This window comes from Rhagoletis pomonella, unplaced genomic scaffold (assembly GCF_013731165.1).
Source record: "Rhagoletis pomonella isolate Grant_MI unplaced genomic scaffold, Rhpom_1.0 Rhpom_scaffold_00007, whole genome shotgun sequence".
NCBI classification, from domain to species: Eukaryota; Metazoa; Arthropoda; class Insecta; order Diptera; family Tephritidae; genus Rhagoletis; species Rhagoletis pomonella.
This window is the reverse complement of record NW_023458561.1, coordinates 20,995,538-21,010,430: the sequence shown is the minus strand read 5'-3', so window position 1 is coordinate 21,010,430 and position 14,893 is coordinate 20,995,538. Positions and strand designations below refer to the sequence as shown.

The 14,893-nt window shown below is 38.0% G+C and overlaps 2 protein-coding genes across 4 annotated transcripts in view; one reads left to right on the top strand and one right to left on the bottom strand.

Annotated features, from left to right (window-relative positions):
- Positions 1–14,893, bottom strand: part of LOC118742435 (electron transfer flavoprotein beta subunit lysine methyltransferase-like) — a 59,386-nt gene that overhangs the window by 28,204 nt on the left and 16,289 nt on the right. The window lies entirely within an intron of this gene.
- On the top strand, positions 8,519–11,327 carry LOC118742434 (trichohyalin). Its single transcript, XM_036474499.1, has one exon. It carries the CDS (start codon positions 8,663–8,665, stop codon positions 11,171–11,173), a length of 2,511 nt encoding a protein of 836 aa, XP_036330392.1. The 5' UTR covers positions 8,519–8,662; the 3' UTR covers positions 11,174–11,327.

Sequence of the window (14,893 nt, the reverse complement as noted above, 5' to 3'; positions counted from 1 at the left end):
TTACCAATTTCCACTAGCAACGAAATTTTTAAAACTATCGACAAATTTGTACAGAAAAATGGTGTGTAAACAAAGTAAATCAGAAAAACGTATGTAACTTCGAAGTTAACGCTAAGAAAATTGATAACAGCCGGTTTCACCAGGAATTTAAATGGAAAATTATTATTTTTGTGTAAATTTCCATATAAAATTCAAAAAATTAAAATAATTTTTCACTTAAATTGCTTTCGTGAAATTGGCTGTAAAAGTTATTTTCTTAGCGTTGACGCGCATTATCAGCGTTAACTTGGAAGGTTTAGAAAAAACCATTGTCGAATATTTTCCCAACATTGACTGTGAGGATGTCTACAGCTGGATAACAAACCCGTTCTTATGTGACCCGAAAAGTAAACCTGCTGAAACCTGAGATGACAAATTAAGCTCTTGAAAACCATCTGGACATCAGTGAAGACAGCACTTTGAATATTAAATAATACGAAGGGAGCCAAGAGAGTTCTGGATGCAAGTGTATGCAGAAAACACTGCTGTTGGCAAGATTGCATTAAAACTACTAGTAACTTTTACTTTTACATTTCTATTTTCAACGAATGCTTACATAAGCAAGTACTTCTTAAGCAAAAAACAAAACCGACTTCAATTCCCATTTAAAAATTTAAGATTATCGTTAATCTCTGCATGATCCAATGATCGGATGTAAACCAAGGTAGAGTGAATGAAGAATAATAATAATAAATATTTCGCCGAATTGATAACCTTCTCCTTTTTGTGAAATTGGTTAAAAACAAATGCACCAGCACGCTTTCAGCGTCAAATGATTTCAGGGTAAAATTGTCAAAGTTCCCAATAAACTTATAGGAAATAATGAAATCATCATAACAATTTCAGTCCTCGTATTAAGGCTAAATGAGCATAAAGTTTGCATTGTGTTTTCTTGTTTTCGTAGACATTTGAAGAGTAGGGGTGCCGCGAAATTTTTTTTAGCACAACAAGGGTGTCGCGGTGAAAAAAGTTTGGGAACCCCTGATATAGACGATGTATCGATGTTACAGCTCAAAATTTGCATCCCTAATTGAAATCCCCCAAAATGTAAAGCTAATTCCAAATTCCTCCTAAATCGAGGAATTTAGCCCTGGTTGGCATCACTGGTAAGTACATTTTCATGGGTCTATCCCTTCTTCTTCTGGTACTTACTAATTTTCCTCTTAATATCTTTGTTTTTGCATCTATCTATACTTTATATCCACTGTCTGCGAATAAAGTATCATGCCGATAGGGAGACTGAGTTTTACACAACATCTCACCGATCGACACTATGAAGTGATTAATTTTTGTTGTATCATAAATCAGATTGTTATGCCAACATTTATCTATAAGTATAACTACTATATACGATTTATGGGACTAAATTTTGTTTTGCGAAAAATCATCTCGTTCTTTTCCTTCTTGCACACAAATCGAAAGCGTACTACATATGTATGTACTATGTATGTATAAGGTTTGAATTAAATCGAAAAGTTTCGTTCGACAAAACGCATTCCAATGAAGTTATAAAAGCTGTAATACGTGAATTCACTCAGCTACTTAATTTATGAAAACCCCAGAAAGCTCAGTAATTAAATTAATATACATTCTTAATTTAATTTAAACTGCGTAACATGCTGAACGCATTGACAGGTGACAATGCACGTTGACGGACTTTGCCCCTGACGCTGGGCACTTAACTGCCTAAGCTTTTGTATATTTCGGTTTACTAAAGGAAAAGAGCGAATGAATGATCGCGACAGTGATAATTAAGTTAACAATGGCATATATGTACATATGTACTTAGCTATACCAGTTAACTGAAAGTGGAACGCATTAGCTTCACGCTTAGCAACTACCGTACAGTGAGTTTTGACAAGACATGAAGCGGCTCATTTGAATTCGATTTCGAATGTGAGTAATTGTGAGTCAGTGTTGCCACTTTACCACAATTGTGGTAGATCTACCACATTTTAGGTAATTTTTCACTTCTACCAGAATTACCATTATTTTAAAAAACTACCACAATTTTACTGAAGTAAAATTATTAACCTAATTTGAAAAATGTTTTTTTTTTCATAAGAGTTGAACAGTCGATTTTCTCCTCGATATGAATTGAAATGTCAAGAAAATTGATTGTGAATTTTGTGTTAATTGAAGAGCTGAAGGTGCTGGCGTTTGAAAATTTCTGTTGCGTGCGTGAATGAGGGGGAGTTGAAATAACACAAACGGAAATAACACAAACGGCAATAACGCAAAATTTGCTTTATTTCACTTTTAAATCGGAAATAATACCAAAATCTGAGTTTTGCTTTATTTCCAACAAAGGTTGGAAATAAAACAAATTTTGCCTTATTTCCCATTGCTTACTTATACTATTTGTAAAAAAAAAAAACAGTTTACTGACAGAAGGAAAAAGAACTTTGTTTATTCCAAAAATACAATTAAACCAAGGCACATTGAACAGGTAATATCAGTATAGCAGCTGATTTGATTTTCACAAAAATTCTAAATCGTCAAAATCTATTTGCATGTGAAACATTTTCCATACAAAACCAGCGATTAAATAGCAGCTTTTGGAAAGCTCGCCCACCTCATCAGCACAACCGCTGATTACTGGGCCTGGCGCAGGATGATGGATCAATGCTTCGAGAAGCGAACCAATTTACTAAGAAAGAAAGTTGCAACAATTTTCATTTTTTCAATATAAATTGTTTACCTTTTTCGTATTTCGCATGGCACGCTTTGATGTAGAAAAAAAAATCAGAACTTATGAAAAGTCTAACAAAATATAGGAAAAGCATCGTCTTTAAAAACTGCTCCGCATATTGGACATAGCGCTTTTGTATGAATTTTTTCTGCATGCTTTTTAATATGTTAAAAACATTGCTGGAAAACCTTAAAATGTTTGCATGGAACCATGCCCGCGACGCCGGGCACTTTCAAAATTGTATACTTACAAATCCGTCCATTTAACTTGTTCATGTACTACTTTTTGTCAAATGTAACTGGGTGACTACCTACATATGTGCACTATTTTGCTTTATTACTCAAATTTTTAAGTATAAAAGTTGGTCTTATTGCTCAACGAGAAATGAAATAAAGCAAATTTGTGTTATTTCACATTCAATTGGGAAATAACACAAATTTGCGTTATTGCCGTTTGTGTTATTTCATCCCACGTACATACGAAATAGAAATGTTTCTATTTCATCCGACACACAGATAGAATCAAAGAGTGTATTTTTAAATAGTTACATAAAGACTGTGAATTTGACAGACATACGCAATTACATATGTATTGAAAAAGTCATATTTACAGATGCAAATATATATCGTGTAAGAACACCTTAAGGCAATAAAAATGAAAACCTTAGTAGGCAAATACAGATCTCGAAAAAATGGCGCGATAGAACAAAACTAAGAATGAAGTTTATCTCCATTTGAACACTACTTCACAACTTGATATATCTTTTTTTTTGGCAAATTTTCGCGTAATTACAAATATTCTACCACACTTTTCCAGAGATCTACCACTGTTTTTATTGATAACACTGGCTTACAGAAAAAATGTTCTATGGATGCCACTATCCAATTTCTATGTAGAATTGCTCGGTGGTTCCGAAAATTGAGTTCATTTTTTTTTTTTTTGGATACGTTTTTGAGATATTCCAGCTTATTTTAATTTTTAATGAAAAATATAAAAAAATCAAACTTTAACAGAAGAAATTAAAAAAAAATCAGTTCTGTGCCAAATTTTTGCATCTGTACTAAAATCGATGGATAAATACGAAATAATGGCACATAACCTTTTTTTTTTAAATTTTTCTTCTGTTAAAGTTTGATTTTTTTCATTCTTTCATCAAAAAATAAAAAAGCTGCAATGATTAATTAATTTGTCAGAAACTATGAGCCCTATCGGAAAGTGATGTATACACGGTTTATGGAGAATTTCATTGGCTTACATTTGCCGTATTTTATATTAAGCTTTTTAAATTGGTTCGTAAGATATACGTGATTAAAAGGAACCAATTTTTGCTTTAAGTTGAATAACGGTAAATTGCAGATATCCATAGAAAAAAAATTAACCCGAATTTCGGAATCACTGAGCAAATCTACATAGAAATTGGATAGTGGCGTCTGGAGAACAAAAACCAAATTAAAATTTGTGATCCAGTGTAATCTACCACTAATTTAATTCGTTCTCGCTCACACTTTTCAAATATTTTTGTGAATTCCTGAGGAATTCCTCAATAAAAATACATACACAGATATGCATATATGTACAATAAATACATAAATGCTTATAAAAATCCGAAATATTCGTTAGCATTGTGAAATTGTTTCATCATTTGCGCCAGGCGGGTCAGTAAACTGGTTAGGGGCATGCCACCATTTAAAATACGAACTCCTTCAATGCAAATACAAATTCCGATTTGTTAACCTTAGCTAAATACATAAATTTATTTGCGCCAAGTTTAAGCAAATCTGAAAAAAACGTAATCATTCACAAAACTTTCCATAAACTTTTTTGACGTAATCTTCATCAACGTGTAGAATTCGCCTGACGGGAAACCTTTAAATACTTACATATTTCGCAAGCCAACAGCTTGCATGTAGCGTCTGGCGACTGATCGGCGTCGAATTTAATTTAATATGTATTGAATTTAATTCAATTTAGGTATTTCTTAATACCAAAACAACGAAACTGCAGCCGTAACCGGTTTGCGCAAATCCTGTTTCGACATCCCGCAACATTGCAACACAGCAGCCTCAGCAGCAGCAAAAGCCACAACAAAGATAGGCAGCCAAGGAAGGAGTTGGAGTTGGCGGCGAAGTAGAATGCAAACATGTAACCCTTTTAGGTATGAGCGACTCGTGTTCTTGGCATTTTCATGGCGAGGAAAGCTGTAAATAAATACATACATATGTTGTTGTACGCACGTACATATGCATGTAGGTACTACTGGTTTCTTTTGCAAGTCTCGATGTCACCAGAAATGGAATTTAAATAGGCCTCTCGAGTTGGCGCAGCTTGAAAGGCCTTTAATGTAATTCACAGACAATGTCCTATGATAAGATTCGATATTGCCACATGCGAAACGAATTAAAATAATAGGCGACGTTGTGTGTAGGAAGCGTGGAATAGTCACGTAGGCACTATTACTTATGTATATACGGGTAATGTATGTAAGTGATCGGTAAACGGAAGTTAAATATTCACATAAAAATGCATTTAAAAACAAAAAATCTGTGAGGGCAAAGTAGGTAATGCAAAAATAAACGCAATACATATACATATCACAGGTTTGATAATACATATATGTATGTAATTAACTAGTGAACCCGCATGGCGTTAAAACACCAAAATTGAATTTAGCTTTTTAAATAGGTGAAACCCTATTTTCTTCGGCTTCTGAAGTGCTTAATTTCGTCAGGTTAGCAATAAAATAAAATTCAATAGAAAGTTCTTAGACCTGGATATTTTCAAAACCATATAGCTTTTATGGGTTAACTGCCGCTATATTGATTTTGCACGTATTTACTTTGGGCCGTGCGTGCCTTTTCACCACTAGTGTGTCTTTTTGCCGCCTCTAATATCTTGCCGCCCAAGGCCCGGGCCTTAGGCCAAATCCGCCACTGGCTGCCATAAACCCGAGCCCATCGACCAGGACACTTATTATCCATATCAAAGACGAAGATACAAGTGAATATGGTGTCAATATATTGCTTATAAGTACAGTTTCTTTGCTTCTGTCGTTGCATTATTCTGCAGTAATTATAAGTAATGTATTATTTTAATAATGTTATTGAGCTTTGAACCACGATTATGTTTATTAGGAAAATTGCAAAAAGCAACAATGTCTAAGCGGTAAAAGTTATAGCAGCTATTGCGGAGATCACCACATCTCCTCATCAGACTTCTTTTTCTAAATGCAGGGATCGATGTGCAAAGTTAGATGGGCTAATCACTGAGCTATCTATGCACACCCCGTAAGCTCTTGTTGCTAATTCATTTCCTGATTCAACCTACTACCTAGTAATGTAGTTTTGTGACCCCTTCACATTTGATTGAAGCCAAAAGCAGATTTCAAGACCAGGAATAGACCAGAAGATAATTTAGGTAGGCGTTCTTAAGTGAAGACATTCTAAGAGGCCTACCCAAGAAGGGCTGCAAAAAGTAATTCCCTGCATGCCTTCTAGAAGGGCTTATCCATTTACAATTTACGCGAATGCATAAATTTATATTATTTAGCATTACAAATGATTGTCAATAAAACTTTTAAGTTGCAATAAGACATATTTGATATAAAACTTTTTATAAATTAAAGAAGCAAATTTAAAAGAACTCCACCAAAAGGCCTTCTGAAGTACGTTCTATAAAAGCCCTTCTGGAAGGCCTTCTTTGGGTAGCGAAAGGAGGAGCCCTTCAATTTGTGCCACTCCATTAAAAAATAAAGGAGAAAGGAATGTGGAGTGGAAGCCCTCTTGACACTCCTGAAATTATCTACTGGGAAACAGCCAAAACCAAATTTTTTGAGATGACACTTTACTTTGACTCCATAATAATAGTAATAACAATACACTTTTGGCGCTGAAGGCCTGTATGCAGTTCTAAAGAAAAGCAAAAACTCCATATAAAATGACGTACAAGAAATGGCTAAGAAATTTTCTTGAGTCAAATTTCCTTAAGGCAGTACGCAGTTCTTAAGAAATTTGCTCCGCTTTCTACTACGGGTTTCTAAAGTTTTTTTGTGAAAAAAGAGCACAAGGCAACCCAGGATTGCAACAGAAATATATGCCCGTTCCATTAGTTCCTGAGGAAAGAGTGAGGCAACAGTCTGTATCAAAAACGTCAAAATTCCTTGGACACCCACATGAAATAATTGCAATCTTTTCTTGACCGTTTTCTTGAGAGCTGCATACAGGCCATTACTCTTTTGGTAAGTGTTTGCAGCTCGCCAATTTGGCCCAATTGCACCAACGACTTATGACTTATCACTTAACATCTTTTGGATAAGCCTTTTTTTTGAAAAGTAAAGTTGATAAGTCTCGCACTTTTTACTTATCAAAAAAAAAAAACCTATCAACTTATCAAAAAATTAGTAACTGACAAGCATTTTGGACAAGTCGATTTGATAACCATTACACAACCAATTTCTTTTGCTCCTCAAATAGAGAACTTTTCCGATAATGTGCTTAGCATTGTTGCCGTTATGCGACTAAAGTGGCAATTTGACCCTTTTTAAGCACCAATTCCCTTTGACCCGACTTTTTGAAAATTTGGATTTTTTGACTCTTTTTCAAAATTATGTGCGACTTTTGCCCCCTCTCAGAGATTTTTTAACGAAATGTTAACAGAACCATGCTAAGAAAAAATTTTTCCTACTGTAAGTACGAAAAATGCATAACATTGCATCTGTTACTTTTCCATGTTGTATACTTTTAGACATCACTGCTTTTCATTTAGAGAATTTCGCCGTCGAAAGTTTAGCAAAGCGATTAAAAATTAGCAGTCATTTCGTGTATGCAGAACGATAGCTATATAAAAAATATACTAAATTTTGATAAAGCTAGTAATAAACATAATTTAAAACACTCAGACCTGTTCAGAACTCTAAAAAGACCAATTAATCTCAAGTGTCAAGAACAACCTTGAGGCTATAAAAAATCAATAAATTACCTACTATTTTCGGACATAAGCAAAAACACTACGCTAACTATATGCATCTGAGTGACTGGGAGGATGACAATGTTTATCTCAACATAAATAAAACAAAGGAAGGAAGAAAAGAAGCCGAGAAATATGAGTATAGCCAGTGAAGCACGAACAACGGCATGCAGTATACATAAGTGCATACAGGAATTGGGTTACCGGACATTTAATGCTATTTATAGTTTAACAGCCACTAAGGCAATTAAGGGCAGCTGGCACAAAAGAAAAAAAAGCACCGCAGCAATGGCAGAAAAAGCCGTAAAATATATCCTTAAGTAAAATGTACTGCAATGCGCTACTCCCAGCCGAGGATAGGCCACAAATGTCAAGTGCAAACTTGATATCGGCGACCTGGGGCAATGCCTTATTTATTACAAGCAAACCGTTGCAAAGCGGCGCATCATGCAATTCGAACCCTTCCAGATCATGTGTTGAATCAATTCAAGCTGACCACAGCTAAAAATAGCAAAGTGATAAGCGGCGCTGCAAAAACATATACGAAGATGGAGCACATTTGTATAAAGCTGCTCAAGGACACGCTGAAGCTGGAACTGCATTTCTGGTTTTCGAGCATAACCGCAATATCAGCGGCCACCACAGGCGGTATGGCATTTGGGCGCTACAGCTGGACTAAGTTTTAATTCGCATGTTATTTTGTTATTTTTTCTTTTTCTAGAATCCATTAAGAATACCTAAAGTACAGTTGTCGTTGGGAAGCAACCGGTGGACATTGTTTTCAATTTGTATAAATAGGCAGAAGTAGCCAATGTAAGCCATCAGTTTCGATTCGAATGAGTAACGTACTAGGCTACCAACAGAGCAGTTGTGCGGTACAAAGTGAATATTACATACAAGGAAGTAAGCGACAGAATTTTGTTTAGCAGAAGAAGGAAAGCTTAAATCGACTTAAGGAACTCATCAGCAATGAGGATGCTTATAGTGTCGCTGCTCGGCTTTCTGGCAACCAGAAGCTGTGCATATGCGGCCGCCGTCTCTGGTTATCCTTACCGTGGCGAACTGCTTGCTTTCAATCCAGCACGTGGAGAAATTCCTGTGGTGAATGCAATAACTCCCGGATATGTGCGTTTCCTCGACCAACAGGGTGTGCAACATTTTGTTGGTTACAAACATACTGAACCAGTGCAGAGCAGAAGAATCAGCAAAGAAGACTATTTAATTCAACTCGTTAAAGGTTCGCTCAACAAAGACGAAGCTGAGATTGTCAAAGCACGCGAAGAGCACTTCCGTCTGTGGTCCATAGACCAGTACGATCAATACAGGCTAGAAACAGAGCGTCTAAAGGCGGCCGGTAAAGAGCCTTCAGCGGAGTTGCTTTCGAAAATTAGAACACTGGAAGCGCTCATCATTGCGGCTAGAAGTGGCGTCAATCTCGAAAATCCAGAAACGAAGCAAATACGAGAGGAACATTTACGTTTGTGGAATGAGGCACGTCTGGCATCGTCACAACTGGATAGCGGAAAAACTAAGCAGCATACTGCCATTGCTGAGGCAGCAGTAAAACCAGGAATTTATTTACGATTCCAGAGCGCCGACTTGGCTAAAGACACGCCTGCGCAAACCGCAATTTTGGGCGAGACGGCTGAGCAAAAGAAGGCACGAGAGGAGCACTTGCGCATCTATAAAGAGCAAGTGCAGCATGTGCAACAACTGCAGGCAGAAGCCGCAAAGTTGGGAGAAAGCAGCGCGCATTTGTCTAAAGAGGCACGCGCCGAGCACGCAGCACAAGAAGGAAGGCATCAGCAAGAGCAGGGCGTACAAATTGTTGAACATTTGGGCTACGTGAAGGAGACACCAGAAGTGCTGCATGCCAAAGCAGAGCATTTACGCTTGTGGAATGAAGCTAAATTGCGCGCGGAGAAGGAAGGCTACAAATACGAAAAGAAGCAATACCAGAGTGAGCAGTATTTGACTGAAGGGCAGTATGACACTAAGAGTGACGCTTATAAGCCTGAGAAAAGTATCAGTGAGGGGAAACTCTCACAAAAAGAACCACAATCTTATGACCTCGAGAAACAACGCAACAAATATGAAGATGCACAAAAGAGTACGTACGGCCAGCAGTTAATTGATACGCACCAGGGGCAGAAATCAGATAGTAACTTGCCCACTCCCGTTCGGGACACACCAGAAGTGCAACGCGCTAGAGCTGAGCATTTGAAGATCTTAGAAGAGTTGCAAAAGAAGTCAGAATTCATTGCAGATACTCGGAGTGCCACCAAAAATATAGCCGATTTGGCAATACATCAGCCAACGTCCACGCAAGCGCTTCAGCATCTTCAACATCATGCTTCGAATGATCAACTGGGCACCACTAAATCCATATCGGATGCTGGCATCTATCAAAGTCAACCGCAGCCGTACGCTGTAGTGCAAGAAACAGCTGAAGTGCAACGCGCACGCGAAGAACACCTGAAGCTTGTGAAGGAGGCACACTTGAAGGCGAAGCAGTCTCAAACGCAGAGTTCTCAAATTGGAATTGAGCCAAAACCTACGCTGTATGCGGCGCCGGAGATCGTTGGAACTCCAGGTGAACTTAAAGACGAGGAAGCACGTTTACGCATCGTGGAGACGAAACAACGCGAAGCAGAAATTTTAGCTGAAGCTGGACGCATTAAAGAAGAGGAGCGTTTGCAAACTGAAGAAATGCTACGTTTGCAGCAAGAAGAAGAACGTCGTCAAGAACAGGAACGCCTTGACCAGGCAAAGGAAAATAAAGAAGCTGAGCACTACGCTGAAAAGACTCAACTACCAACTCTAGAACAGCCAAAGGAAACGCTAGAGCAATTGATTAAAACGCAAATTCAAAGAGGTGGTGATGCTGCGGTGACATACGACATCCGAGAGAAAGAAAATTATGCAGCTAATCCATACTTACTGCGTTTTGCCACTCCAGCCGCTAACCAGATCGGCGGCGCACCTATTGCAACTACTGCCTATTACATAGGCGCACAGAATCCTGCTCTACAGCAACAAGGCTATCTCAATCCTAGCTACTATTATCTGCGCGATGCCAGTGACAGCTACATCAAACTAGATAATCCCTACTTGTTGCACTACATTACCAATAAGCAGGATGGTAAGGAGCAACTAGCAACTGCTGATGCAGCATCACTTCCGTCCGCACTTACAGCATTAAACCAAGTGCAAAAGATCGAACAACCAATCGGCACAGCATTCGCAGAGAAACCACTTGCCGCTCCAATTATTCCAATTCCAGTTGCACCAGCGGCACCAATACTGCCAATCGGACCGTTGGCATCCAGCGCTGCCACTATGAAAATTAATTATGGTAATGATCGTGGTTTAGTTGCTCTAGAACAAGCGACACGTGACCATTTCCGTGCACATGAAATCGCTTTGGAGCAATTGCGTTTGGCCAATCAGAAACAACCGGCACAAAAGGACTGCTACTGAGTTACGGAGATTGCAAGCGAGTTGGTAACTTAACTTAAATACATATATTAAAAAAGTCCCCCATAGGAAAGGATTTCTTGATGATTCTCGAAAAATACGTGAAGTAGGTATGCTCATAAACTGAGTCGTTCTATACATATAAATACATGCATATGCAGTTATCATATGCTATAATTTTTAGTTTTTATTTTATGTAAGAAATGAAGCAGATATTGAAAAACAATAATAAAATGTCTCCATTGAAAAATTTTTTTCATACTTCAGTTAATCTTAAAGGGTTTAAGGGCCGTTTTCTTAAGTATTTGGGTTTTAAAATTTATCTGCCCGTTAAACACAAATTTTGTTCTAAAAGAAGTAAGAAAGTCTAAGTTCGGGCGGATTAAATACCCGGCGCAAGTATTAAATATACATATGTTTTTTCACCTTTCCGAAGGCTACCGCTACATGGTAAGCCGGGGTGTATAAATTTTGAGTAAATTAGCGTCCTTTAATTTCGAAATATTAAAGTTTCAAGCATTTCTGAAATTTACCGTTATATGAAAAGCGGCCGTAATTTTAGTCCGATTTCAATAATTTTCAACATTTTGCTTTTATGTGGCAAGCACAATAACCATACCGAGTTTGGTACAAATTGGTATAACGGTTACCGAGATACATATATGTGATCATAAGTGGGCGGTGCAACGCCCATTTTCCAAAATTTTATCATAAACGTATTTCCTGCTAAAGAGTTGTTGCAACCATCAATTTTGAATAAATTAGCTTTAATATTTACTGATTTATCCAAGATTTTGTATTTCTCTAAATTGCCGTTATTCCATATAACGGGCGTGGTTTTTGTCCGATTTAAAAAATTTTCGGTCATTTGGTACCAAGTTTGGAAGAAATTGGTGCAGCGGTTACCAAGATATACGCATGTAACCATAAGTGGGCGTGGCTACGCCCATTTTCCAAAAATTTGTAATATTCTTACTTTTCGTCTGGTAATTATTGTAAATATCAATTTTGAGTGAATTATCATTAGTAATTACTAAAATATCACAGTTTTCTTATTTCTGGAAATTACCGTTATATGGGAAGTGGGCGTGGTTACGGTCCGATTTCGCCCATTTTCAATACCAAGCTACCTTGGATAAATGGAAACCTACATGCCAAATTTCGTTGAGATATCTCTATTTTTGCTCGAGTTATCGTGTACACGGACAGACGGACAGACGGACGGACAGACAGACATGGCTTAATCGACTTCTCTATGCATTCTGAGCATTTATGTATACATTTGTCTATATCTATCTCGATTCGTTTTGGCTGTTACATACAACCGTTATGTGAACAAAATTAATATACCCTTGTGCACAAGTGCGCTCGGGTATAAAAATCTGTTTGAAGTGCAGATAAATTAAAAAACCTACATGCGAAAATAGCCCTTAATGCGATACATATGTACATACGTGCTTGGTTTCGCTAGTGTAACATTTTACTTTGCTAAATAAGTATTAGCATCGTAATGCAAGTTAAGCCTACAAAGGCAGTCAACATACAGTCCCAGCCAGCAAAAAATCCGAAAACCGATCCGAAAAAGGACAAAAAAGTGGATGAAGTGCGGATTTTTGTCCGTTTACTGGTTCCATTTCCGGATACTTTGACGATCCGTTTTCCGGATACGGAAAATTGAACTAAACACTTGAACACTGTCGGCATTTGAAAATTTTGAGCATTTTGATTTTATATGTTAGCTTCCAGCAGGTTCGGGTTCGAATGCCGAGGCAACAAATAATTTAATTTTTGTCAGAGGCAACATGTTAATCTTGTTGTAAAAATTTTTGATTGAGCCTCTAAAGCACATAAATACATATAAGAAAAACCATCTGTGAAGTGCAGAACATAAGCGTTGTCAAACGATTGGAGCCTTGGGTAATGGCAGAAAGAGAGGGAGCTTCGGTGGGGCCACTCCCACTTTTTTGGTTTAAGGGCTCACTGAAGTCTGCAGCGTGTGTTCACCAATAGGTGTGGCTGCAAGCGGCTCACTATATAAACGTGTATTTGGTCAAGAAACCACCCCCTCCCAGCAATGGGTTGTACGCTGGGTTTGGAGGAACGTCTCGCCACATTTCGCATCAAAGCAGGATTTTTCAACATCTCGCTGATTTGCGCCCAGGCCCGACGGAATGATAGCTTCTATGAGCGCTTTGAGCGCACATGCGAATGCTGCCCCCGCCATGATGTAAAAGGAAAAACGCCCGAAAATTTTCGCAGATTTAGGCGATTTACGGAAGGTTTCAAGACGAGGGCGAACTCCTGTAAGATCAACAATAGTGACCTAGTGACCGATGTCCAGAACGTACTTAAAATATGGAGGGAACACTTTTTCATCCTAGTGGATGGTAGCAGAACGGAAAGTTGTCGAGAAGACGAACCCGGACCCCAATACTATGATGACAGAGTCGATGTTCCGCCGCCTGACTATGATGAGGTACTAATAGCAATTACGCGGCTGAAAAACAACAAAGCTGCTGGAGCTGACAGCCTGCCAGCTGAGCTATTCAAGTACGGAGGTGAGAATCTGATAAGGTGCGTGCATCAACTTTTATGCAGAATATGGTCAGATGGAGTATGCTAAGAACGGCGACCCCACCATTCGCGCCAAATATTGCGGGATAAGCCTTCTAAGCATAGGTTACAAGGTCTTATAGAGCGTATTTTGTGAAAGACTGAAGTCCGCCGTCAACGAACTGATTGCGTCTTATCAGTGTTGCATTAGCTAATTGGCAAATCCACCATAGACCAGGTATTCACAATACGCCAAATCTGGGGTAAGACCCGAGAATAGGATCGACATTCACCTTCCATTTGCCGACTTCAAAGCCGCTTTCGACAGCACTAAAAGGAGTTGCCAATACGCCGCGATTTCTGAATTTGGTATCCCCGTGAAGTTGATACGACTGTGTAAAATGACGATAAGCAATACCACAGCGGCTCTTGGAGTATTCGAGAGAAAGATTTTGCGGAAGATTTACGGGTGTTTACTCGTTTGCGACGGCGAGTACCGCTTACGATGGAACGATGAGCTGTATGAGCTTTACAACGACATGGAAATAGTCAGAGATGTTAAGTATTTCAAATACAATACTTGTTATATGAAAAAAAACGCAAAGGACGTCACCAAAAATAAAAAAAATTTTTCAAAATCTACGCGATTATTGGCTGCTTGAAACTTGCACTTATTTTTTTTTAGGTAAAATTATTAATTTATTTCCATGGTAAAATTATTACAGGTATTGTCTTCCTAGAGAGTTTTGCTTCACATCGAAATTTGTGCTCCCTTATTTTGAACCGACTTCCACAAAAAGGAGAAGGTTATCAGTTCGTCGGAATATTTTTTATTTCTTTTTTTGTTATGTATGTTACCGCATAACTTTGGACCACGTTAACCGATTACGATAATTCTTTTTTCATCGGGAAGGTAGTACCTCAAGGTTGGTACCATATTAGCTTTGTTTGTCCGATAACTGGATCGTGAAGAAATTAACGATAATCTTAAATTTTATATGAGAATTGAAGTCGGTTTTGTTTTTTGCTTAAAAATAACTTGTCATTTTGACGCATTTCAATGTTGATTCTTATACTTTTAGTTTCCCTGCAGCAAACCAAACTGGTTTAGAGCTTGCGCTGAGCTTGCCTGAAAAGGGACGGTACTTGGTCTTCATCTCTACCAAATCT

Excerpts from the sequence above, each read along its gene's own strand:
- LOC118742434 (XM_036474499.1), top strand. The coding sequence starts at position 8,663 with ATGAGGATGCTTATAGTGTCGCTGCTCGGCTTTCTGGCAACCAGAAGC.